The sequence below is a fragment of the Equus przewalskii genome, chromosome 29 (assembly GCF_037783145.1).
Source record: "Equus przewalskii isolate Varuska chromosome 29, EquPr2, whole genome shotgun sequence".
In the NCBI taxonomy this organism is placed as follows: domain Eukaryota; kingdom Metazoa; phylum Chordata; class Mammalia; order Perissodactyla; family Equidae; genus Equus; species Equus przewalskii.
Window position 1 is genome coordinate 33,591,340 of NC_091859.1, and position 26,505 is coordinate 33,617,844.

A 26,505-nucleotide genomic window follows, 5' to 3' on the forward strand; every position below is an offset into this window, starting at 1 on the left:
GCTAACGCTCAAATCCCAAACTCCCCGAAAAGCTAAAAGGAAGGGTTTTTATTTGGGGGTTTAGGTAGGGGAGGGGGAGCATATGGCCTTGCTGGTTGGAGCTTTCCCACCAGCCTCTCTTTGGCCTTGAGACTACTTGCAGAGATGAGGGAGCCCGTGACCTTGCTGGTCAGCAGCTTTCCCACCAGCCCGTATCTCTTTGTGGGGAGGAGATGGTCCAGGTGCTTGTCCTCGACGGTGTCTGTCTCCACGGAGGATGGAGGATAGCGGATTCCGGAGGCGGGAAGCCAGAGAGTAAGCAGGGAATGAGTGTTTTGGTTTTAACCCCATATATGCTGGGTTTAATGTGGGGAAACTGATACCAGGGTCGATATCAGTACCACGTTAGCTCCCGTTAGGAAACGATGGAGATCAGGGTTTGTGATGTTTGCTAAGTGATTCCTGTCCTGAGAGCCACCTCCCCTGTGTCATCTCCTTCAATCGTCACAGCAGACTCGCGAAGGGGTAACGACTCTGAGGGGCAGGAAGGATGTCAGCCAGGTCTGCCCAACCCTAAAATTCAAGCCTTAAAAGCCCAGGAAGTCACAAAGCCACCGAAATACTACATATGCCGCCTGCCACTCCAGGAAAGTGAGAACCCCTCCCTGAAGGTGCAGGTGGGACGCCAGGGGACACAGGCCTTCCTTATATGGCTGGGATGCAAGGACTGGGAGTCAGAAGTCCTCTGCCCCAGACTCAGCTCCATCACTAGGTCTGGAACCTTGGGCGTCACCTCAAGTTTCTGTTCACTGGCAAAGAGAACAAGACGCCCGCCTCCCACGGCAGGCGGGAGGCCCGGGGCCACCAGACCCCGGCGATGTGGCATGGGGGGCACTCCGGGATTCGGGCTGCCCCAGAGGTTCTGATTCTGGACACCTGGCAGGAGTCTGGAACCCGATCGTGGAAAAGCTCCGGGAGACTCCACGTGGCGGAGCCCAGGGGCCCGGCTCATTGTTGGTGGTGACAAAGGAAGGAAGGAAGGAAGGGGCGGGAAACGGCCCCATAATGTGGGTTCTGCGCCTACTGCGGAAAGTGTAGCGGCTGTAAGTAGGCTGGGTTTCATCTAAGCCACCACCCAGAGAGGAAGACGAGAAGAGGAGGAAGAGGAGCAGAGCCAGGTTCAGGCGCACTTGAGACCGTCTTCACACGCCGCAAACACACGCATTTCGAACCGCGAAAGCTACGTGTGCACGTGGCAAAGAATAAAACGCCCTTTCCGGCTCCTTTGGGGGTGGGCAGGGGAGTGAACGCGTCGTTTCGCCAAATCTTCCCGTTTTTCAAGGTAGCTTGGGGATCCGGCCGTGAACTTTCACAAATTTTAGGCACTGCCAAATAATGAAAACTCTGCTACAATTAAAAAAAACAACCAGTACTTGGGTCTAAGAAGACATCCCTTGAGTCCCAAGTCTGGGATGAGTTTAACGCCCAGAGCTGTTAGGGAGACCCGAAGTGACTTTTTTCCGACAAACCTCGGTGTTTCGGGAGAGCATGGGACCGGGAGAGGACCCGGGCGGGGGCGGGCGGGTGTGTAGCGGCGCGGGCCCACACTGCGCCTGCGCGCGCTGCTCGCGGACCTACGGCTTCGGAACCCCAAGTGCTTGCACCCCAGGCTCGGAAAGGGGCCGCTGTCTCAGGAGACTTTTAGTAGGGTTCCCGGCCCGCCCCGCCGCCATCTTTGCGCCCGCCCCGCCTCACCCCGCGTCGCCGCCTCCTCCCCCTTCAGAAGTTTCGCGCCAAACTGTCCGGCCTACAAAATGGAGCCCGGAAGGAGGTCTGGATGACGTCAGGCGCCCCGCAGCCAATCCGCTTCGGCGGCCGCGCCCGGGAGGCGGGGCTCGCCGGTGCAGAGCGATCCAATCGCTGGCTGCGGAGCCCTGGTGAACCAATGAGGGCGCGGCGGCCGCGGCTGGCGGAGGCGGAGTCTCGCTTTTCCCGCGAAAGTCGGCGGCGGAGCGCGGGGCGGCGGAGTGAGAGAAGGGATAGGTGAGGCCGCGGCGCCCGGGCGGCGGGGACCCCGGGGCCGCCTCGCGGGGGTCGGCGGGCCCTGCGTTTGGGGGCGCGGTCGGGGCGGGCGGGGTTGCTCCTGGGAGACCTGGGGTCGCGTCGGGGGAGCGCCAGTGGCCGAGGAGCCGGCGTCGCAACGCAGGGAGGCCGCGCGCCCGCTGCAGCACTCTGTCCCCGCGCCAGGTGCGGTCATGTCGGGCTTCGACGACCCCGGCATCTTCTACAGCGACAGCTTCGGGGGCGACGCGGCGGCCGACGACGGGCAGGCCCGCAAGTCGCAGCTACAGAGGCGCTTCAAGGAGTTCCTGCGGCAGTACCGCGTGGGCACCGACCGCACCGGCTTCACTTTCAAGTACAGGTGCGCCCGCGGCTGTGCGTTGCACGTTGTGTCCCTGGGGTTGACGTTTGAGCGAGTCACCTGTTGGGCGGGCTGCTAAGAAGTCAGCCAGAGCCACTGGGCCCTTTTGGTTCCTTTTCCGGACCTGTTGCTTTACTTCTTGCTGTCCGTGCATGTCATGTCCGTGATGCCTTGTAAGCTCAAGTTCACTGCGGGTGCCAGAGGGGAAGGTGGTAGGTAGGATGGATCGTTCCCGGATCCCGATCTTGTAACTTCTGTGGGTTCAGCACCTGCTGCTTGTGCCAGGCCAGGCACTGTTCCAGGTGCCAGGCTATGGGGCTGAATGCGCTGGGAAGGTCCTGCTTTCGGGTCAGCGTACAACCTGTGACACATGCCCAATCCTCCTAAGCCCTTCTGATGCGGAGAAAGTGAGTTTGCAGGTCCAGCCTTGGGGCTGACTGGTTATTATCCGGTGACTTCTGAGGGACCCTCTAAGGTGACTTCTAAGTCCCCCTGGGCCTCTGTTCCTTTGTCAGTAAAATGGGCACAGCTGCTCCCGCCTCTGCTTAGTCATGCACCCGCTGACGTGGACCACCCATGTGTCAGACACCGTGCTGGGTGTTGAGGTGCAAAGATGAAAAGATTCATACCACCTTGCCCTCAAGAAGCGCACACGTCAGCAGGAGTGAGGCATAGAGACCAACAAAGAGATTACAGGCTGTTAGTCCCTTCAAAGGAGGAATGTAAGAGAGGAGTTAGGGAGGGCTTCCAGGGGAGCCCAAGTTCGGGTGACCCTTGAGCAGATAGAAGAGTTCAGGTGAGGGAGGCATTCCAGAGGGGAGCGGTTGTGTGCCTGGGCAGAGGTGTGGGGTGGCCTGTGATAGCAAGGGGCTCCCCGACGTAAGGGAGGAGGGGATGCAGCTGAGGAGCAGCCCCTGCGTAGGTCACTCGTCCCCAGATGTGACTTTGGGACAGTAGTCCCATGGGATGCTCTGTAAAAAGGATCTACAGACACGGTCTCTGCTGCCTTCAGTCTCCAAGTTCGATTTGGGTGCCTTGTTCGTCCCCGAGAGAGTTAAAGGCTCCGGGAGTCCTGTAGTGGAAGAGCCGGTTTGCTGTGAGAGATTCCCAAGCTGATCTGTGCGCGGAACCCTGTCTTTGAGCCATGAAACATTCTCTGCCTGCCTCCTGGACCGCTTCTGTGAGGATGGCTCTGGTGGCAGTGGGGGACCTCTGCAGCATCAAATAACAGAGCCCCCTGGGATGCGATGTGTGTTTGAGAGGAGTGGGGGGCCGTGGTGGCCACTGTGTGGGCACATTCGGGGTGCAGGTGCACCTCAGGCAGCGTTGGTCTCTGCACCCTTCCCCGCCCCCACCCCGCCCCCTGCCCCCTCCAGGGATGAACTCAAGCGGCATTACAATCTGGGGGAGTACTGGATCGAGGTGGAGATGGAGGACCTGGCCAGCTTCGATGAGGATCTGGCCGACTACTTGTACAAGCAGCCGGCTGAGCACTTGCAGCTGGTGAGTGGGACCCTGTCCGTGAGCCCCCAGGGCTGGTCTTGCTCTGATCATTAACGGCCTGTCCCCTTCCTCCTCTCTAGCTGGAGGAAGCTGCCAAGGAGGTGGCTGATGAGGTGACTCGGCCCCGGCCCAGTGGCGAGGAGGTGCTCCAGGACATCCAGGTCATGCTCAGGTCGGATGCCAGCCCGGCCAACATTCGGAGCCTGAAGGTGGGTCCACTTAGAGGCCGGTCGGAGGGTGCGGGGGCAGCTGCATGGTGCAGAGGACCTTTGGAGACTGGCACACCTGGGTGCCAGCTGTGTGATCCCGAGCCACTCACTCGACCTTTCTGAGCCTATTTCCTTCTCTGTAAAATTGACTCATTGGACAAGTGTTTACTGAGCTCCTGGGGGTGAGATATTGATTTGGCTCCTGGAGAAACAACAGTGAACTGAAGGACAAGCTCCTGTCCTGGAGGAGCTTCTGGCCACTGGGGGGAGAATGAGTAAACCAGTCAGCGTCGCCCAAGATAGTTTTGGAAGATTGTAAGTGCGATGGAAGAAATCGAGAGGGTGATGAGAACGTGTGGGGGCCCTTCTGAAATGACAGATGGCATCCTTGAGGAGGTGACACCCACGTGGAGATCTGAGGTTGAGAACGAGCAGCATGCACACAGCTCAGGGAGAGCATTCTGGGGAGGTCGGGGGGCAGGTATGGCTAGTGCATAGCCTGAGAGGTGAGGAGGGCAGCAAGTTCAAGGCCGTGTTGAAAGGCAGCTAGCGTGGCTGCAGAGCGATGAGGAAGCAGGGGAGGTTGGCAGAGCCAGGCTGTCGTCCAGTCCTTTATCTGTTTTATTCTACACATACTTCCGGAGTGGCTCTTATGCTCCAGGAGCTGGGCGAGACCCTCAGTGTAAAGGGCCACTTGTCCCCATTGAGCTTACAGGGGGAGAAACGGACAAGGAGCATTGAGATGGTTTCAGGTACGGTGAGGCGCATCACGGAGAAAAGAAAAGAAAGTGGGGGCAACGTGACAGTGGCCGAGGGAGGTGGGAGAAGGCCTCTGAGGAAGTAATGTTGGAGCGAACGCCAGCTGTGTGACAGCCTGCGAGAGGAGCACTCCAGGCTCAAGGAGGAGCAGGTGCAGAGGCACTGGGGGATGTTTCAAGGGACAGGCAGAAGCCAGCGTGGCCGACCCCAAGGAGTGAGGCTTGGGGAAGGAAGGAGGGAGGGGGCGGAGGCCAGGCCAGGGCCTCTCCAGCTGTGGAAGGGAGCTTAGATTTTCCTCGAAGCACAGTAGGAAACCAGTGGAGGTCTAAGTAGGAGAACGGGCTGATTGTATTTTTGAAAGATCTTGGGCTGCTGTGTGGAAGGAGAACTTGTGAAACAGGCAGAGTGGAAGCCAGGAAGCAGTGAGTGACGGGGATGACGGTGGTGGTTCTGTCGTAAGGTTGTGCGAATGAGATGAAATGATGCACGTGGCTGTGCTGTGAACACTACGGTGCTGCCCAGATGGCACCCACTCAGCTAACATCACTCCCCTCCACCGTGCGCTGCACCCAGAGGGCTGTGCTCTGGTCCTCGCTCCAGGCCCCGCACCCTATCAGGCCTGCCTTGGTTAGCACGGTGGGAGGCCTGTCCCAGACGCCGCGCTGTGGACTCGAGGCTGTGGACTCTGGAGGCTTCATCTCTGTATTCCCAGCACCAGGGAGGGGCTCTGGGACCATGTTTGGAACCAAACTGAGTGTCACATGTTTTTCTTGTCCGTGGAGGTGGCATTGGACTTGTGTGGGGGCAGCTGTTTCACCAGAGGCGAGCCTCAGCCCCACCCAGGGACAAGCCTCCGAGTCTCAGACTCATTGGAGAACGCAGTGAATAGCTGGTTCGGGTGATGGGTTCCTGTAATAGAGGAGGAGCCCTTTCTAGAAGGTTCGCTCATCAGGGACTGCTCAGAGGGGCTAAGGCAACCTCGTCCTTTCCAACGCTGGGATTCGGGAGTGCAGGATACCGCAGCTTTGTCGATTGCTTTCCAGAAAGCCTGCTCCGTGGTTTCCCGACAGTTCCGGTGGCCCCGGGCCGCGGCAGGCACAGGTGGCTCTGGCCTCAGTTCCCAGAGGCGGGCCGGCCTCCTTCCTCTGTTCCCTCTTCCTTCTCCCCTCCTCGTCTCCCGGGCTTCCAAGGGGGCATCAGCACGAACCAGTGGCCTGCCTGTCTGTCCCTGAAAACCTGCTGGGAGTGGGAAGAAAAGACGGTGAAAGGAACTTCTCTTGTCTTTTTTGGTTTTTATTATAAGAAATTACATGCATGAAAGTGGAGAGAATAGAGTGCTGAATCCCATATACCTGGATTTAACAGTGGTTAACACTTTGCCTTATTTGCTTTCTCCTTTTTTTTTTTGCTGAAGTATTTTAAAGTCAATTACAGACTTAACCATTTTATCGCTAAATCCTTCAGTAGGTGTTAAAACAGATCTTTGTACGTAGTCTCGGGGTCCCCAGCTCCCTTTACTAGCCACCCTCCCCATGCTCTGTTGCAGTCGGACATGATGTCGCACCTGGTGAAGATCCCGGGCATCATCATTGCGGCGTCTGGGGTCCGCGCCAAGGCCACCCGCATCTCCATCCAGTGCCGCTCGTGCCGCAGCACCCTCACCAACATTGCCATGCGCCCCGGCCTGGAGGGCTACGCCCTGCCCAGGAAGTGCAACTCGTGAGTGGGCCTGAGCGCCCCGAGGGGCCACGGGAGGTGACAGCTGGGTGGAGACGAGCAGGATGAGGATGCAAGAGGCACTACCTGCAGCGGGAGGGCCGGGGCCAGGGTGTGCCATTGGGAGAGGCACGGAGCTGGTGCCCTGGGGCTCAGGGCTGTGACCCGTTGTGCTGTCCCTCTACACTGGGGAGTTCTGCCCCAACTGGGCGCCTAGATGACCTTTGCAGGGAACCCAGGGTTGGGAGGGAACAGCAGTTCAGGGGAATGGGTCTATCTGGAGTCTTCTAAAGCAAACTGACTTGCTGGGCCAGATCCAGAGGGCCCGGGAACAGGGCCATGCTGGTTCATTTACATATTGCCCATGACCGCCTTAGCGCTACACAGGCTGGCCTCTGCCCTCAAAACCAGAAATGTTTACTATTTGGCCTCTTACAGGCCAGGCCTGCTGCCGCTGCTCTGGAGCCCCGCCCTTGCTGGCTGCCTCTTGTCCTCCTCTGTCGCTTCCTGCCCAGCATCCTGACCCTCTGCTCTGCTGCTTGTGGGGCCCCAGGGCTCAGCCACACTTCTCTGTTCTGCACTCCCTCCTCGTGATCTCAGGCTTCAGCACTGTCCATGTGCAGAGGATGTTTGAATGTGGGTTTCCACTGAACTCTGGACTCAGATCTGGCTGCCTGCAGACGCCCGCAAGGGTGTCTGATGGGCCTTGCAGACTTGAATGCGTCCCACTGAACTGATTCCGTCCCATCCCCGGATCTACCCCTCCTCCGTGCCCCTCCCCGCCCCACCCTCACCACTGCCACTGTAAATGAAATGCCATCATTTTCAGTGTTGGGGCCCAAATCCTTGGTCTCATAATGTTCCTTTCCCTCTTGCATCCTTTCGGCTCTGCCTTGCGGTTTCTGTGTAGAGAATCGGACCATTTCTTCCCTCCTTCGGCGTGTCTGCTTTGCTCCATGCTGTTGTCATTCCCCTGGAACGATGCAGACCCCTCCTCCCTCACCCCCATCTGCCCTCCACCCAGCAGCCAGGTGACCCTTTCCACTGCAGCCCATCCAGTCGTCCCACCTCACCCAAAGTCCAGTCCTGTTGCGGCCTGCGCTGCCCTCCGCGGGCTGCTCCCGGCTCCCTCTAGACCAGCCTCGCTGCCCCCTCCTATTCCTGGATACACTAAGCACACTCCAGTCACAGGCTCTTGGAACTTGCTCGTTCCTCGGCTCAGAACATTCTTCCTCCCTGCTCTACTGTCTGAGGCCTCCGGTCTTCCGCCAGCTTTCTCCTCAGGCAGCAGCTCACAGAGGTGCCGGCGCCGACCCTCCATCTCATGCTTGGTGCCGCGCCCGCTCACCCCCTTCTCTGCCTCCTTGACGGCGAGGCCCTGTTCTGTCATGTGGTTATTTGCGGGTTTGGTTTCTCAGTCCCCTGCCTAGAACTTGAGTTCCGTGAGAGCAAGGACTTTAGTTCACTGCTGTGCCCTCGGCACCTGGGATAGTGCACGTAGTAGGTGCTTTGCTGTAATAGTTGGATAATAATGTCATTATGTAGATGTAGAGGTTTGTAGAGGCCTTGACCCTGAGAAGGGTCCCGAAGTGCCCAGACCTCCCCAGAGATCCTGGGGTTTGAGTGGGGGTTTCATACAGTTGCTGGCAATCTGGCCCCTTTACCTCTGGGGACACTGAGGCCCTGCGAAGGGGCTGGTTGTGTGACTTCTCTGCCTCCTGGCAAGTTCATGGAAGAGCCAGGCCCGGAGCAGGTCTCCCGTCCTGATCCAGCGTGTGGTCCCGCACAGGGCTGCCCTCCTCTCCCAGCTGGTCCCGGAGACTCTGAACTCACTGCTGGCCACGTCCTGTCGCTGGCTCCTGGGATGGGCCCCCTGGGTTTGGGGTTCTCCAGTGACCCTGTCTCCTCCCCCCATACAGGGATCAGGCCGGGCGCCCCAAGTGCCCCCTGGACCCGTACTTCATCATGCCGGACAAGTGCAAGTGCGTGGACTTCCAGACCCTGAAGCTGCAGGAGCTGCCGGACGCCGTGCCCCACGGCGAGATGCCCAGACACATGCAGCTCTACTGCGACCGGTGAGGGCAGGGGTGAGGGCCGTGTGCCCAGCTCTGGACCATCCAGCGTGGTGGGGGGAGAGAGTGGCTGTTCCCGGAACGCTTGCTCTCATCCCGACTCCCATGATGTGCAGGGCACGCAGCCCCTATTTTGTGGGTAAGGACGTGTAACTGACTCAGTGGAGGAGCTGGGCCTCGAGCCTCTGTTCTTCTGGGAGAGTCTCTCCAGCCCTCTTAGGCCCAGAAGGCCCCAAGTGGCAGAGCTGGAGAGCCAGCTGCTGGGAGAGCCCCTTCCCGCCTGACGCCCCGTCCCGCCCTAGTCTTCCTGTTCAGATTCCTCCTTGGATTTTGCTGAGCGAGTGGAAATGGGGAGAGGGCGCTGGGCTGGGGCTGTGCCCTCCAGTGGCCTGGGAGGAGCTTGGAGATGTTGACCAGGGTTCTGAACCTTGGCCTGCATGCTCTCGCATTGCATGCAGGTGTTCTGTGCGTGTGCATTTCTCTGAGGAGCAGATAACACGGCTTTCCACAGCTTCGTCAGTGGCAGTAGAACGTGTAGAAGTCAGATTGCTGAGCGATTACATGAATTGCTGAGCAATTACATGAGTTGCTGAGCCGCAGTTCCTTATCAGTAAAATGGGGACAAAGACAGTCCTTCATCTCTTATTGGCTGCTGTGAGATTAAATTTTAAGATGTGTGTTAAGTGTTGAACACAGTTCCTCAATACAAACTAATGTTTGGTGTATGTTAGATTATTCTCCAAGTGCTCTGCGATCCGCAAAGCTTAGGCAGTGGGGTGTGGGGAGAGAGGAGTCGTGGAATCCTCTCATAGAACATTAACATGGCCGAGATGGGCCTTTATGGGACGTGACTCTTTCTGATGTGGAAAGCACTTTGGTGTCTGTTACCTCACTTGATCCCATGAAAAGTCGAGACAGGTCAGATCACTTTATTGTCTTCCCCAGGCTCAGAGAGGTGCAGTGACGTCTTTGAGGTCGCACAGCTTCTGTGTGTCAGAGTGCAGACACGTGACCCAGTGTCCCCTCCACGCCACACTCGTTCTTGCTGGTGGGACCTGGAGACTTCTTGTTTCAAGATCTTATTTTTTAAAAGAGGAAATGAAAGGCCAGAGGCAAAATGACTTGGCTGAACTCATGGACCCATGAAGAGGCAGCTGGGGAGTGGCCCTCGCAGGGAGGCTGGGAGGGCAGGAGGAGCAATGCTTCCCTGAGATGGCAGCAGCTAAGATAAGATGCAGATGGGGTTTCTGAAGGGCTGGGGTGGGCCAGCCCTCTGACCCCGGCCAACATAACAAACGAGCTCTTGATGGCAGTGGAAGGGTCGGGCTACCGCCATGACCTAGGACCGGCAGCACCATCCTCCGGGCAGCTGAGCCACCCAAGTGTGGGGTGCGTTGTGATGAGGGAGGGGGACCCGTTGTCTGGGCCTTGTGGGGATGGAGTGGTCTGGAGCAGGCTCAGGGCGTGAGGCCTCTGGGGGAAATGCTGAGGGGTCCATGAGTGTGACGAGGTGGCTGGAGTCAAGGGTATGCTGTCCCCATCGGGCTCTCACCTTTTCTCCTTCCTCCCTGTCCTCTCAGGTACCTGTGTGACAAGGTCGTCCCTGGGAACAGGGTCACCATCATGGGCATCTACTCCATCAAGAAGTTTGGCCTGACCTCCAGCAGGGGCCGAGACAGGGTGGGCGTGGGCATCCGGAGCTCCTACATCCGTGTCCTGGGCATCCAGGTGGACACAGACGGCTCTGGTGAGTTGGCTTTGAGGCCTGGCCTGGTCAAGAGGCTGTGCTGCACCGGAGCCGAGCCCCGTCATCCTTCCCCTGGGTTACTGTAGGGCCTCCGCCCTGGTCTCATCGTCCCCACCCTGGCCCCATCGTCCCCACCCTGGCCCCTAAGTGCCGTGTGCTGCATAGCAGCCAGGTGACTGGTGTCGTAACTCCTCGGCTGCGAGGGTGCTCCACCCCCCGGCACGATGGACACTTCCCTGTGGTCCCCGAGGGCATCCACCGTCTGGCCTCCGGCTCCTCAGACCCCCACCCCCACGCACTGCTCTTCCCCTGACTCACTGGGCCTGGAGCACACAGGTCCCTCCTGAGGGGAGGACTGGGGTCTCTGTTGGCTCAGACCGACGCTTGTGCTGCCCTGGCTCTCAGGGCCCTGCCGCCTGGGAGGCCCTGAGCCAGGACCAGGCCGGGCCGGGGGCTGCAGCGCGTGCTCACTCACACAGCGCTCATGCACCTTCCCCCCCTGCCCACCCAGGCCGCAGCTTTGCCGGTGCCGTGACCCCGCAGGAGGAGGAGGAGTTCCGGCGCCTGGCCACCCTCCCCAACGTCTACGAGGTCATCTCCAAGAGCATCGCCCCCTCCATCTTCGGGGGCACAGACATGAAGAAGGCCATCGCCTGCCTGCTCTTTGGGGGTTCCCGCAAGAGGTGGGGATGCAGCACACTCCCCCCGCCCCCGCGTCTGGGGAGAGGATGGGTGACTTGGCCCATAGGACAACAGCGCCTGATGGTCAGGACTGGAATGCTCTTTCCGTGTTCCCAGGACCCTCCACCCTGCCTGCTACTCCCAGGCACCTTTCCCAGCTCCTGGACTTGCTGTGAGCTGGCTGGTGGCCGGTCCATGCTCTTGACTCAGAGAGGTCCCCCGACCCTGGCTCGGGGGTGGCCTTGGGCGTACCTGGCAGGTGCAGTGGGGAGAGCTCTGGGCTCGGAGCAGGGACCGAGATTCAGTCTCTGCTGTGCCACTTATTTATTGTGTGACCTTGGACGAGAGACATCTCTGAACCCAAGGTTCCACGTGAATAAGACAGGTGAAAAACCTGACTTTCAAAGGACGTCATATGTCCTTCTGAAACGATAAAATAATAGAGGTGTAGAAAGTAATAAATATTATCAGCAGCTGTTATTTACTGAGCTCTTACCATGCGCCAGGGCTTCTGGTAAGTGCTTTCATGTGTCTGAAACCCAGTCAGTGCTCAAATTAACTCTGTGAGAAAGTTACCATCAAGCCTCCCCACTTTTTTTTTTTTGCTGAGGAAGATTAGCCCTAAACTAACATCTGTTGCCAATCTTCCTCTTTTTTTGCTGAGGAAGATTAGCTCTGAGCTAACATCTGTGCCAGTCTTCGCCACTTCATATGTGGGATGTCACCACAGCATGGCTGACGAATGGTGTAGGTTCATGTCTGGAATCTGAACCTGTGAACCTGGGCCGCTAAAGTGGAGCATGTGAACTTAACCACTGTGCCACGGAGCTGGCCCCTGCCCATTTTATAGATGAGGAAATTGAGGCACCGAGAGCTAAAGGGACTTGGTCACAGGCACTTGGAGGGCCAGGAGCTTGTCCCGTGGTGCCTGTTCCACTGTACTGTACGTAGTCTGCTGGTGGCTCCCGCTCTTCCAGCTGCAAGGGACGTTCAGATGCTCACTGTGTGCCGCAGCCCAGCCTAAGTGCCGTTTCCTTTGACCCTCCCCTCCCTGGGCGGCAGGCCATGTCCCCATCCTTAGCTGGCTGTGAACATGAGTCTCAGCCCAGAGCCCCTGCCTTCCCGCCTGCCTGGAGGCTCGTGACAGGTTGGGGGGGGCTGACGACCAGCCTGCATTGTGACCAGCCTGAGTCCCAGCCCTTCGTGGATTCTTACCCCTCACCACCTGCCCGTCCTCCCCCAGGCTCCCTGACGGACTCACTCGCCGAGGAGACATTAACCTGCTGATGCTGGGGGACCCGGGGACGGCCAAGTCCCAGCTGCTGAAGTTTGTGGAGAAGTGCTCTCCCATTGGGGTGAGTGCCCGGACGGGCTGTTCTCCTTGCTGCCCCAGCAGGGCAGGTGGCCGCAGGGCAGGCCACCCGGGATCTCTTTCTCAGTCCTCTCGGCTGTGGTCAGGTGGCCCAGAGGAAGGGAAGTGACGGGTGTGTTCAGGTTTGGGGTGGCGGGCGGAGCGCTGCCCTGAGGCAGGGTGGGCTGGGGTCCCAGCTGGCCAGTAGTTGGCTGCGGACCTTAAGCAGGTCACCTAATTCTGAGCCTCAGTTTACCCATCTGCCTAGTCATAATAGTGACGACAGTTGCAGGGAAGCTCGCGGCTGGGCGCTGCATGAAGTCTTTGCGTGCAGTCTCTCATTTCAGGCTCAGCTCTGTGCGGGGGTGCTGTGGCCCGTTCAGGGATGAGGAGATGGGTACGGAGTAGCTAGGTGTCTTGCCCGAGGGCCCACAGCCAGTAAGTGCAGCACGGGGATTGGAACCCACGTGTCCGTGGGCTGGGTCCTCTGTGCTGTGGTAAGGGGGTCTGGGGCATCGGAGCGGGGTGAGGGATGTGCAGGTGGGAGGTGGTCTCTGGAGAGAGAGGAAGTGAGCCAATGTCCTGTGACATCGTGAGCCACATGTGTAGTTTAGAAATTTGTAGTAGCTGCATTAAAGTTGTAAAAGGTTAATAACTTCATCCTAGTAATATTCATTTAACTCAGTATATCTCAAATATTATTTCAGCGTGTAGCTTAATATAGAAAAATATTAGTGAGATACTTAACATTCTTTTTAGCACTAAATTGGAAACCCGTGTGTCTTTTACGCTTGAGCACAGCTCAGTTAGGATTTGCCACACTTCTAGGCCTCGGTGGCAGCATGTGGCACGCTGTCTATACAAGATGACAGGGGACTCGGGTGGGGAAGCCTTTTCCTGGGAGTCGGGAGTCATCCTAGCCCTAGGGCCACCTGGCCCCTGGGCCTCAGTTTGCTCCTCTGTGAGCTGGGCCCCTAAGAGCTGCTTCCCGGAGCTCCGCTGAGCGATGCCTGGGAACGCCCCCCCGGGGAGAGCCTCTAGGCCGGGCTGGGGCGGCCTCCCCATCTGGAGGGAGGAGCCCTGAGATCTGTTCTGTGCTCTGTAGCCAGCTTTGTGACCTTAGGTGAACCACAGCTCTCTGGACCCCTTGACTTGGGTCAGAGCGAGGAGCTGGAGCTGTGTGGGGTCCTGACACTGGCCCCGTCCCCGCCCCCAGGTATACACGTCTGGGAAAGGCAGCAGTGCGGCGGGCCTGACAGCCTCGGTGATGAGGGACCCCTCGTCCCGCAACTTCATCATGGAGGGCGGGGCCATGGTCCTGGCCGATGGCGGCGTCGTCTGCATCGACGAATTTGACAAGGTGAGGCTGAAAGCTGGGGGCTCCTGGTGGTGGTGTGGCTGGGCTGTGGCCCTCTGTGCTCGGACAGCAGACATTGCCTCCGACTTGGAGGCTCATGTTGAGTCCCCAGGCCTGTCACTACAGAGTGACTTTGGGAAGTAGCTTAACTTCTCCCGGAGTGGGGAGAGAGGGGCTGAACCCCGATGTTGTCACTGTGATGAGAAGTGACCCGGTCTCTGCCGTCGGCCTGGCGTGGAGTGGGGCCTGGGAACTGTACTGCTCCCGTCCCCTGCACCTGGGTCTGATGGACGTTTCTCTCCCCCGTGGAGATGCGAGAAGACGACCGTGTGGCCATCCACGAGGCCATGGAGCAGCAGACCATCTCTATCGCCAAGGTGAGCGGCCCTCCCTGGTGAGCCCATGGTGCCAGGAGGGGAGGCAGGGGCCCCATCCTCAGGCTGCTCCCAGTGGCCCCACCCAGTCCATTTGCTCCGGCCTCTGCTGGCAGCAGCAGCAGCCCTGGAGTGGCGTGTGTGAGTGTGTCCTGGGGTTCTGCATGGTCTCCTCCTCCCACTCCTCCTCAGGCCGGGATCACTACCACCCTCAACTCCCGCTGCTCTGTCCTGGCTGCTGCCAACTCCGTGTTCGGCCGCTGGGATGAGACGAAGGGGGAGGACAACATTGACTTCATGCCCACCATCCTGTCCCGCTTCGACATGATCTTCATCGTCAAGGACGAGCACAACGAGGAGAGGGATGTGGTGCGTAGGGCTGGACTCCAGCCAGGCCCACGGTTCTGAGGGAGGGTGAACGAGAGGCTTGGCCTGAAGTCCAGACCATTAGGTCCAGCCCGTAAGTGGGCAGCTGAGGAGGCGGTGGTTGTGGACCCCAGAGAGCACTGAACCAGGGGTCTGGGTTCCTCCTGTGAGGGATACACAGTGTGATTTGGGGTGAGCCCCTCTCTCCGTGGGCCTCAGTCCCTTATATATGAAACGGCGGAGTTGACCTTGGTTGCAAGTAGTAGAACTGCCGTCTTGGGAACGTCCAGCGTGGAGGTCTGAGGCCCCCCCCGGCTCCTGGCCTTGGTGATGGCGGGGCTCCCCCCGTCCCTGCTGCTCTGCCCTGCCTCCTGTGGAGGGCGGGTCTCGGGCAGCCGCTCCCTGTGCCAGAGAAGGCTCTGGCTGCTCTGGGATTTTGTCGTATCAGCTAAAAGGAAAGAGGGGGCCTCGTCTTGTCCGTTAGTTCCACCTCTGCCAGCTCTTCCCTCCCTGACTACTCAACCCGTGTGTTGGGACCCAGGCTCGGGAGGGCCTGCAGGCTGACCCAGTGTCCCCTCTGCCCCCAGATGCTGGCCAAACACGTCATCACTCTGCACGTGAGTGCGCTGACACAGACCCAGGCCGTGGAGGGCGAGATCGACCTGACCAAGCTGAAGAAGTTCATCGCCTACTGCCGAGCGTGAGTCTGGATGCAGGCGCCTGGGAGTGGGGTGGTCTGGCTCCCCTGGGGTGGGAGAGAACCCGTCCCCCAGGCCTGCTCCTCGCGCAGGAGGCCTGAGATGAGGCCCTTCCTGGGGTTTTAGTTCTGCTGACCCTGCTCTGCCACTTTCTGACTTTGCCCAGGTTACTCAGTGGCTCTCGGCCTCAGTTTCCCCATCTCCAAAATGAGGGCATAGGCTGACGATGGTCTTGAAGGCCAGCTTGACCCCTGTGCGGGGAGGCAGGGCAATTTGGCCGTGGGCTCTGGGTGACGCCCGCACCCACTCTGTGACCTGGAGCGAGTCCGTTGACCTCGGAGCTTTGCTCTATTGGGTTGACGCCTTCTGGGGTTTTGTAAGCATCGTTTGGCGTGTCGGCACCAGCTCAGCGCTAGGCACGTGGCAGCTGCGCCCTTATTCCTTCCCGCTCACAGGTTGCTGATGGTGGTACTTATTCTGTGCTGGGTGTCACTAGTGTTCTGTGTGTAAATGAACTCTGGCCCTCCCCCAGAGCCTGCGAGGTTGGGGTGTTAGTACTCCACTTTGCAGATGGGGAAGCTGAGGCAAAGAGAGGTTAAGTCGCTTGTCAAGGATTCTCCACCCTTGGGTTTTAGCTCTGATAAGAAACAGCCGAGGTGTCTGTCAAGCATCTCGGCACAGTGGCTAAAAGCTCAGCCTCTGGGGCCCGGTGCCTGGGTTCAGATTCTGGCTCTACCTCCTTCTCCCCATTACGAGTCCTTCCCATGGGGGCGAAGCCTGCAGTTGTGTGGGTCCCTAACTCATCACCTCCACCGGGGTGCTGGGTGTGTGGTGCCCAGCGGTTCCTGGGTCTTCCTTGTGGTTCTGAGCTTGCTGTGGTCTCATCCTCAGAGGCTCAGGTCCTCAAGTGTGAGTCTGAGAGCCCTGGATTCTAGTCCCCCCTGGATGCAGCATTCCGGGTGGCCTTGGGGAGCGTCCTGCCTCACTCTGGCCTCAGGCTGGGGGTTGGGTGAGGTGATCTAAGGCTCCCCTGAAGCAGTGACTGTCGGTCAGCTGTGGGGTGATGGAGGGGACAGGATGGGGTAGATCTCCGCCCTCCTGGGACAGTCTGATGTGCTCCCCTGCTCCTGGACAGCAGTCTCCGCCGAGCCTCCTGTGGGTGTTGTTGTGCATCACGTCCCTGGATGTGTTGGGGTGGAGGTGTGCTGGGGCGGCCATCAGTGGGCTGTGGGCTGGGTGACGGTGCCATCGTTAGGCGCTGTGTATGGGGCAATGCCCGGCTCCTCATCCGACAGTCATGAGGCACGATTTTCACCCCCGCAGAGGGCCTGGCTTCATTCCACCTGGTTGCCGACAGAGGCGCCTGTTTTCCTCTCCTGGTGTGGCTCTCCGTGGCGCCTGCCCATAGCCCAGATGACGCTAAGATGGAGTCATCACGGGGAAGCAGGCAGCTGTGGAGCTCTGGGAAGGCGCATGTCTGCGGGCTGGCAGAGGGCTGGGAGCCAGGGTGGGCGCCCCAGGACTCCTTGCCGCCCTCACGGCAGCCGCTCCCCATCCTGCAGGAGGTGTGGCCCCCGGCTGTCGGCAGAGGCTGCGGAGAAGCTGAAGAACCGCTACGTCATCATGCGGAGCGGGGCCCGCCAGCACGAGAGGGACAGCGACCGCCGCTCCAGCATCCCCATCACCGTGCGGTGAGTGGGCCGCAGGGCTGGGGCATCCTGGCCTCACGCAGCAGGGTGAACCCGTGCCCGGGGCAGGGCTGCCGCCAGCACAGCAGGCCATGGCGCCACCTGCTGGGCAGGAGTCATCCTTTTGGAGTGCAGACGGTAGTGTCCCTGCTCATCTGTATTCTTGGTTTCTTTAAGGCTGGGAAAACCCGGAACCCTCCTTTCTGATTTCTGTCTGGCTTCTGCCACGGGGGGAAAGCATGAGGGTGAGGGAAGGCTCCAGGCCTGGGAACCAAGAGACCTGGGTCCCCGCCCAGTGCCCCTATGTGACCGCAGGGAAATTGCTTTCCTTCTCCGGGCCTCAGTTTCCTTAGCTTGTCTCCTTCTTGTGAGTTTACACAGTGGAGTGGTGGGGGCTGGACCTGCCTGGGTTGAATCCTGCCTCGAGCACGGCATAGTTAGGAGTGGCTTTGGCTGTATGTAACGGAAAACCCAGGTCAAGTAGCTTAAGTAAACGGCAAGTTTATTTCTCTCTTATGTAACAATGTCCGAGGGGAGCTGCTTGGGACCGGAGTGATGGTTCCTCAGACAGCAGCCTGGGCTCCTTGGGGCTTGCCCCTGTCCTCATCGTCCAAGACGGCTGCTGGAACTTCATTCCAGCGCATTCCAGGTAGCAGGAGAGGAAGGAAAGGAAGAGTCCAGCCTTTAAGGCACTTCCTCAAATTTCCACATGACGTTTGGACTTACCACTTATGGGCCACACCTTAGCCACCCAGACGCACCTGGGAAATGTTTCCTAGCTGGGCGCCAGGTGCTGGCATAGAAATTGGGGTCCCTTTACTAAGGAGGGAAAGGAGACGAGCCGTGGGGACAGCCATCAGTCTCCTCTGTCATCCTGCTGGGCAGGCACCTCCCTGTGGTGGGGTGGGGCAGGGGAGGGATGGTGGGCTGCGGCCGCCCCGGCAGCCTGTTGCTCCCCACAGGCAGCTGGAGGCCATCGTGCGCATCGCCGAGGCCCTGAGCAAGATGAAGCTGCAGCCCTTTGCCACCGAGGCGGACGTGGAGGAGGCTCTGAGGCTCTTCCAGGTGTCCACGCTGGATGCCGCCTTGTCCGGCACCCTGTCAGGTGAGCAGACGCTGGGACACAGTCTCGAGCCTGTGGGCCGGGTGGCGCGCTGCAGGCCTGGAGTGCGTGTGCCTCCTCCTCTGCCTTTGCTGAGCGTCTCGGGGCTTCCTCCTGGCAGTCAGGCCCTCTCCCTGTTTCTCCCCCAGCCGTTTTCCTCGCAGATGGGAAAGAGCAGCTTCCCTCTGGGTCCTTGGACACAGGCCCCTCAGCCCGCTTCACTTTTGAGGACTGTAGTGTCACTCTTGGTTAAGAATGGTGCTCCGTGCGCCTCCTTGTTGAGCTCAGAACCGTTCTGAGTACTTCCAGAGCTCCTGCCCTCGTCGTCCCTACGGCAGACCCCAGAAGCTGGGCTGGGCACTCAGTCCTTCCCGTCTTAGAGAGTGGGAAGCTGACGCTCAAGAGGACTTTCCTGTGCCCAGGGTCTCCGGTCGCTCGGCTGGAACGTGGGTCTCTCCTCCCCGGGGCCGGCGCGGTCGTGTCCCTCCTTCGGGCACAGCGTGTCAACAGGCCCCCCCAGAGCGCTGGTTGTGTGCCGGGCTCTCCCTGGGCAAATCCCTCCCTCCGCCCAGCAGACACTAACAGGTGCTTAGCATTTGCCAGCCCCTGCTCGGTGCAGGGGGCGTAAGAGCGAAGACCCACAGCCCTGCCTCGGGGGCTCTCGCTCTAGATGGAGGGGGACGGGTGGCACAGAAGCAGACAGGTGAGGTTTGGGGAGTGAGCAGTGCAGGGGGAGGCCTCGCAGGCCAGGCGCATTGGATGGGGGGATGCGTCCACATAGGGTGGTTGGGGCAGCCTCTCTGAGGAGGTGACATGAAGCAGGGAGCAGCGGGAAATGAGGAAATGTGGCTCCCAGGGGGAGAGCACTGTAGGTGGAGGGAAGGCTGGGTGCCAAGTCCCCGAGGAGGGAGCAGTCTTGGCATGTTGCAGGAACCACCCAGGGCCAGTGTGGCTGGAGCCAGGGGAGGGAGAGGGGGACATGGGTAGGGCCTGGTCCCCCAGCCTCCAGGGAGACAGTCTGCGCCCTGGAGGGGCTTCCTGGCACATGAGACGTTTGCTCACGGAGGGCCCTCTGGGATGCTGAGTGCGCAGAGCACAAGTGTGGTTTGGGCAGTGAAATTTGAGTTGGGCCTTGCAGGCTGCATAGGAGTTTGCCTTACAGACTCCCTATTACAACCTGGAACCTTGAAGTCCCCTCAGTGGCTTCCCCGACTGGGGTCCCTGCCTCTGTAACTGAGACACCAAGGCCGCTGCAGGCCTTGGTCAGCAGGGGAGGCCCACCCTCAGCAGTCGTTGAAATCATGACCTCCTGCTTGGCCGGGCTCCTCAGGGCACCTCACAGATGTGGTCTCCAGGGCGACTGCCCGCCTCCTGGGTCACAGCTGGGTCCCCGCCTGCTCTCCGTCTGAGATCTGCTCCTCCAGGAGTTGTCCCTGCTGCCTGTCCAGCCGGATGCAGTCCATGCGTTAGCAGCTTTCTTTCAGAAGTCAGCTCACGTTCCTCCGCCCTCCAGAGGCTATTCCTCTCACCAGTCAAAGCGCCTCCTGTGCCGTGGCCTCCAGGGGCCCTCAGGACCCGGCCCCTAGGGACACAGCCATGTCCCTGGGGTTTGAATGAGTCACGGTGGTCCTACTCCCCGTCTTTGCACCTGCCATCCTCTCTGCCTGCAGTGTCCCTCCCCCACGTGCACCTTGTCCCCTGACTCCAGGTCTGTTCAGTTGTGTCCTCAGCCAGGCCCTCCCTGTCCCCCACATGCTTGTCCTTCCTTCCTCTATTGTCTCTTCTGAGCCTGGCTCCGGCCGCTCTTCCCTGGGTCAGAGGCCCCATCTCCAAGCCTCCCGCCATGGGCGCTGAGATCCCCAGCGCCCGTCCCCACCCGTCTCCCTTCTCACGCCTGCAGGGGTGGAGGGCTTCACCAGCCAGGAGGACCAGGAGATGCTGAGCCGCATCGAGAAGCAGCTCAAGCGCCGCTTTGCCATTGGCTCCCAGGTGTCGGAGCACAGCATCATCCAGGACTTCACCAAGCAGGTGGGCCTTCCTGGGACTGGCGGGGGGATAGGGGAGGGTGCACGGGGTCTCCTGCTGGCTCCCCATGGCCTGGTTCCCACACACCAGCACCGGTGTCTTGTGCTCAGCAGACAGGCCTGGGGTGGGCAAGGGGCAGCTGTCCCCCGTCCAGACCCGCTCCACCCTTTGTTCCTCTCCTCAGGGCTGCTTCAGTCCGGGGCAGGAGTGTCTTTTCTGTCCCGTTAGGAGGAGAGACATGTGGCTGGCGTTCTGGTGGAACCACACCCAGGCTTCCCCCACCCCTATCCATCTAACCTTTCCCCACTTTGCTTGTGGGGTGGGGGCACAGAGCCAGCTCACTGGGCGTGGGCCTCTTGACCCCATGGAGAGGAGCGGGGGCCGTCTAGGTGCTATGGAGAACCTATCCTTAAGATCACAGGAACAGTCCCAGTTTCTGGTCTCAGCTCCCTCACGTACATTATCTCAATTTGATTCTTAGAGTGGATTTATGCAGTACTTCTTACCACACCCATTCTGTAGGTGAGCAGACTGAGGCTTAGGTTTAGGGATGTCAGGAGCTTGGGTTTTAGTTAGATGGACTTGATTGAAGCCCCAGCTCTATCAATTGCTGTGTGACCTTGAGCAAGTGACTTAGTCTCTCTGTGCCTCAGTTTCCTCCCCTGTGAAATGGAGATAATTACGTGCCAGCTGCATTGGGTTGTTGGAGGGAATTAACGTATGCGAAGGCTCTGAAGAGGGCGGGCCCGGAGGAGGCGCTCAGGAAGCGTGAGCCCTTCGGGTCTCAGGAGACCAGTGTGAAGGCTTAGAAAGCTAACATGGAGCGGGGTGTCCCGGGTCCCCTGGGAGGCACGCTCCTGCAGCTGGCCTTGTGTCCGCAGAAATACCCGGAGCACGCCGTGCACAAGGTGCTGCAGCTGATGCTGCGGCGCGGCGAGATCCAGCACCGCCTGCAGCGCAAGGTCCTGTACCGCCTCAAGTGAGTGCCGCCCGCGCCCTGGCCGCTGCACGGAGGGCCCGCCTGTCCTGGAGCCCGAGCGGCCGCCGCCTCGCCCCAGCGTCCGCGCCTGCCGCCGTCCAGCATGTGTGCCCCTGGGCCTGTGGAAGCAATAAAGCCGGGGTGTGTGTGCACGTCTGTGGGCTTCTGCGCCGGGCGGCCTGTCGCCGCATCCTGCCCGCACGGCAGGGCGGGTGTGGGGGAAGGACGAGCTGCCCAGCAGGGTGCGGTGTGCGGAGGGCTCGGAACGGTGTGAGTTTGGCCCACCTCGGCTCTTGCCCAAGGCTCGCTGGGTGGGCAGGAGCCGAGGTCTTGCGTCAGACTGGCTGGACTCCCCCAACCTTTCCATGCCTGTTTCCTGATCTGCGAACCGGGCTGACACCAGGACCAGCTTGGCAGGGTTATGTGTGGGATCTGTGAGCTGCTGCTGGTGCAGTGCCCAGGCAGGATGGGCAGGGTGGTGAGAGTGATGGCATGTGGGATGCAGGGACCTGGGTTCCCACCAGGACTTAGCGCAGAGGAGGGCGCTCGGCAGGCAGGTATGCTCCCGGCGGGCCACCCATGAGCTGTGGTCTGGCGGAGGCCCCGGCTTCTCTGGGTCTGCCGGGTTTTCTGGATATGCCGTGATTGACTTGGCCTTTTTTTTGTCTGGTTGACATCTGTCACCACACGTAGTTGGATGTTTTTTTCCTTGCGATGAGAACTTTTAAGATCTATTCTCAGCACCTTTCAAGTGTCCAGTGGAGTATTATTAACTGTAGCCGCTGTGCTGTATGTTATGTCCCCACGACTGACGGATTGTATAGAAAGATTGTACCTTTTGAGCCCCCTTGCCCCTCCCCTGTCCCCACCCCGCCTTTGGCAACCAGCATTCTGTTCTCTGTAAGTTTGGGGGTTTTGTTTTTAGGTTCTACATATAAGTGAGATCGGGTGGTGTTTGTCTTTCTCTGTCTGACTTAGTTCACTTAGCATAATGCCCTCAAGGTCCATTCGTGGTGTTGTAAATGGCAGGATTTCCTGCTATTTTATGGCTGAATAATATTGCATTGTGTATACAGACCACCTTTTCTGTATGCATTCATCCATCAGCGGGCGCTTAGGTTGTTGCCATGTTTGACTTGTACATCGTGCTGCGGTGGAGGTGGCGTGCCTGTCTTTGCCAGTGAGCAGTTCCATTTTCTTTGGATAATTACCCAGAAGTGGAATTGGGATGATATGGTAGTTCTATTTTTAATTTTTTGAGGAATTTCCATACTGTCTTCCATAGTGGATGCACCAATTTACATTCCCACCAGCAGTACACAAGGGTTCCCTTTTTTCCACATCCTCGCCAACACTTCTTTCTGGGTTTTTTTCCGCCTTTTTTTTTTTTTTTTTTTTTTTTAAAGATTTTGGGTTTTTTGCTTTTTCTCCCCAAAGCCCCCGGTACATAGTTGTATGTTCTTCGTTGTGGCTCCTTCTGGTTGTGGCATGTGGGACGCTGCCTCAGCGTGGTTTGATGAGCAGTGCCATGTCCGCGCCCAGGATCCGAACCAACGAAACACTGGGCCGCCTGCAGCGGAGCGTGTGAACTTAACCACTCGGCCACGGGGCCAGCCCCTTTTCCACCTTTTTTTATAATAGCCATTCTAACAGGTGTGAGGTGATAGCTCATTGTGACTTTGATTTGCATGTCCGTGTTGGCCATCTGTATGTCTTCTTTGGAGGAATGTCTTCTGCCCCATTTTTTAATCAGATTTTTTTTTTCTGTTGAGCTGTATGAATTCTATATATATTTTGGATAGTAATCCCTAGTCAGATAGACGATTTGCAAAGATTTCCTCCCATTGTCTAGGTTGCCTTCTCATTTTGTGGATGTTTCCTTGGCTGTGCAGCAGCCTTTTAGTTTGATGTAGTCCCACTTGTTGATTTTTGCTTTCGGTGTCAAATCCAAAAAATCATCTCCGAGACCAATGTTAAGGAGATTACCACCTATGTTCTAGGATTTTTATGCTATCCAGTCTTAAGTTCAAGTATTTATTCCATTTTGAGTTGATTTTTGTGTTTGGTGTAAGATAGTGGTCCAGTTTTAGCTAACTGTCCAGTTTTCCCAGCGCCACCTATTGAAGAGACTGTCCTTTCCCCATTGTGTAGTCTTGGCTCCTTTGTCGTAAGTTAATCGACCTCATGACATGAGCACGGATTTATTTCTGGGTTCCCTATTCTGTTCCATGGATCTGTGTGCGTCTTGCGTTTATCATCAGTAAGCTGGAGGTCACACGATTCTTCCCCCAAAGTCGTGAGTTTTGAATGGTGGGAAGCATGAGCCACAGCAATATTGGAGAAAATCAACAATACCAGTTTTCTGGTCATTATTTTGCCAAATATTGAAATACCAATATGAGTATATTTTGGTTTTAAAAAGGTAGGATTCACAATATTAAAAATCAGTGAAATAAAATATTTGATATTTAAAATACATGTAGACATATAAAGCCTCAGGGAAAACATGAATTTAGAAATGTTAAACATTTTATTCTAATAAATTATTAGCACATGAAGTGTTTAGAAATCACCACCACATAAAAATGAAGACAAGTGTGAGGAATTCACAGTCAGGTTATTCGACCTTTCTAAGAACACGAACCGGAGAGCTTGGTGCATTGGCGTGGTCGGTGTGGAGCCGCAGGTGTACTGAGCAGGAGTTTCTAGCTGTGCGATGCTCTTTCCCACCACACCGTCCGGGAGATGGAGAGGAGAGGAGCTCCCCACCGCCTGCCTGTGACTCAGTCCTGTTCAAAGCCTGCCACTGCTGTGATACTCTGGGGGAGAACTTTCCAGAACAGCTCTGTGGTCTGGTTCGAATGCAGTCTTCCGAGAGCATTATGGGCTTTTCCGGTTCCTCTTCACCTTTCCTCTCTAGGGTTGGCCGGTCCACGGCAGATCTGATTGTCTGTCCCTGTGTCTGGGCTGTTGAGAGCAGAGTGGGCGCCAGCCCTGTGGTGATGGTTTGCCTCTCGGAGGTGGAGCGGGGTCTTCCTCCAGGGACCATGTCCACCTGAGGGCCATCAGTGATGGCGGGTGCCCCATCAGGGGGGCTGCCGTGGTCACTCCATCTTCTCACATTTGTGGGCTGGGATGCACTCAACCCCCCAGCAGTCCTGGGTGCTGGTGCTGTGGTCACCATTTTACAGATGGAGAAACAGGCTCAGAGAGGCATGTGTCACAGCAAGTGAGGGCAGGGTCGGGATTCCAACGCGCTGTGCTTTGAACCCCGCGCCGCCTCCACCATGTCCTCACTGAGCAGGGCGCTGGGGGAGAGACAGTCCTGGCCTGGAGGAGGTGCCTGTCCCCAGGGAAAACTGCCCTGGCATAGTCACTGTCCCCTGGGGTAGAGGGCATGGCTGTGGCTGGCGCAGTGCTGAGGGACGGCTGCCTCGGCTGTGGCTGGTGGGGCGGCAGTGGGGCTTAGAACTCATGGGGCAGCACCAGCCTTCCTGCAGAGAGGCCTGGGGCCTGAAAACACTCAGGCGTCCGGGGGCATCTGGGGACGCTCCGAGCCTGCACCAAGGGACGGGCAGGAAGGGAGGCCGCCAGAGCACTGCTTCCCTCCGCAGGAGTGGGGAGGGCTGTCCTCAGGCCTCTGCAGCCCGGCAGGTGTGGCTCAGATTGTCTCCCTCCCCGCTCCTGACCCCTGCCTGCTGCCTGCTGCCTGCAGGGAGCTCTGCTCCTGTCTGCTCCTCCACCAGGCAAGTGCCTTATCTCTTGGCCTGCCTTTGCTCATTTGTAAGAAGAGGATGACAGCAGTCCTGCCCGCCAGGGGTGGCCGTGAGGATTATCTGAGATAAGAGACCAAACCACAAAAAATACTGATTTTAAAAAAATGCAAAAGACAAGCATTCCTCATATCAGCTCACCAGAGAAGGTTTTCTATCTTTGGTGCTGTAACAACCCTTTTTCCTGTATATTTAAACGTGAATGTAGAAGTTTTATTTGACGACAAATGATGTGAATGGAAGCTTCGGATCAGCGAAAGTAGACACTTGCTTTAAAACATCGTGGGGAGGCCAAAGAGTGCATTACAATGATTTCCAGTACGACTTTTGCTAAATGGAGTTCAGAAATAAGCATCTTTTGCTTAAAATCTGAGGCAATAAACATAGTGGTTAAGAGCGTGGACTCAGAGCCATGGAGCCTGGTTCCAGTCCTGGCTCTGCCACGTTCTAGTTTGTGGCCTTAGGCCACTTCCTACACCTCTCTGAGCCTTAATTTCCTCATCTATAAAGTGGGGATAATAGTGCCGCCTCATAAGGAGGGACGTGAGGATGACAGGGCCTGTGTTCCTAGAGCGCACAGGACTGGGCAGGGCGCAGGAAGTTTTCTGAGAGCGTCCTGAGAAAGTCATAAAAGACAAACATTTCTAAGTGGCCTCAAAATTCAGGGCACAGATTACTGTTTATGAATCAAACAGCAGGGCTGGTGGGTGTGGCCGCCCTGGGGTCAGCCATCAGCTGTCCCCACTGAGCATTTCAGACATCCCAACACAGGGTTGTTGGTGGAGAATGTTATCATTTAGAAGCTGAATTCTTCGAAAGAAGCAATTTACGTTCCTTCCTCCATTTTCTGAGTCTTCAGAGCTGTTTTAGTGGGAGGTTGGAATTGTTGGAATTGGCTGGGAGTAGAGGTCTGGTAACTAGCACCTTCCACCAGAACTCAGCAAAAGGCCAGGTGGACATGCCTGGGAGCCCTCTGGGCTTGGGAGTGGGGTTAGAGCGCTTGGGCTACCGTAAGGAAGTGCCACAGCCTGGGCGCTGGACACATGCTTTCCCCAGATCTGGAGCTTGGAAGTCTGCGCAGGGTGCTGGCAGGGTTGGTTCTCTGAGGCCTCTCCTTGGCTGGTATGTGGCTGCCTTCTTGTTGTGTCCTCACATGCTGTCCCTCTGCGTGTTCGCGTCCTAACCTCCTTCAAGGACACCAGTCCTACTCGATTAGGGCCCACCCAGTGACCTCATTTTCCCTTAGGCACCTCTGTAAAGGCCCTGTCTCCAAATCCAGTCGCATTCTGAGGTCCTGGGGGTTAGGGCCTCAACACATGGATTTGGGGGTAGGGGGCGGGCCTGTGACATAGGGCAGGAAGGGTTGGAGGACCACTGGAAGTGAGGGAAATGAAGACAGTCCCTTGGCCTGCGTACTGAGTTTTCATGGACGCTAAAGTGAGACGTGCCAGCTGAGGCCCTCCTAGGTGGTCCCCAGCCTTCATCCTCCTCCAGAGATGGGGGAAGAAGGAACCGCCCAGACTCAGCCGTCAGAACCGTGTGACGCTGTGGTCGGGTGACACCACACACACTGTTGCTGCAGCCTGGGGCACGGGCATGGGCGGGGAGTTTAAAGAAGAGGCTGGAGGGCTTTCCTGGAACAGGTCTGTTTGGGAGGCCCAGACTGCTCCCTGGCAGTTTGTGTGTAGGTTGAGTCTGTTTCCC

The 26,505-nt window shown here is 58.0% G+C and overlaps 1 protein-coding gene across 1 annotated transcript; it reads left to right on the top strand.

Annotated features, from left to right (window-relative positions):
- Positions 1-1,896: 1,896 nt before the first annotated feature.
- On the top strand, positions 1,897-21,180 carry MCM5 (minichromosome maintenance complex component 5). Its single transcript, XM_070600423.1, has 17 exons — positions 1,897-2,022; positions 2,227-2,401; positions 3,778-3,904; positions 3,985-4,113; positions 6,419-6,591; positions 8,508-8,663; positions 10,241-10,407; positions 10,919-11,090; positions 12,332-12,443; positions 13,656-13,799; positions 14,108-14,173; positions 14,363-14,539; positions 15,124-15,236; positions 16,797-16,925; positions 17,885-18,027; positions 19,925-20,052; positions 20,931-21,180. Exons 2-17 carry the CDS (start codon positions 2,235-2,237, stop codon positions 21,030-21,032), a joined length of 2,205 nt encoding a protein of 734 aa, XP_070456524.1. The 5' UTR covers positions 1,897-2,022; positions 2,227-2,234; the 3' UTR covers positions 21,033-21,180.
- The last annotated feature ends 5,325 nt before the right edge of the window (positions 21,181-26,505 follow it).

Coding starts and splice junctions, on each gene's coding strand:
- MCM5 (XM_070600423.1), top strand. CDS start 2,235: ATGTCGGGCTTCGACGACCCCGGCATCTTCTACAGCGACAGCTTCGGG. Junction 2,402..3,777: donor GGCTTCACTTTCAAGTACAG/GTGCGCCCGCGG, acceptor TGCCCCCTCCAG/GGATGAACTCAAGCGGCATT. Junction 15,237..16,796: donor TTCATCGCCTACTGCCGAGC/GTGAGTCTGGAT, acceptor CCCATCCTGCAG/GAGGTGTGGCCCCCGGCTGT.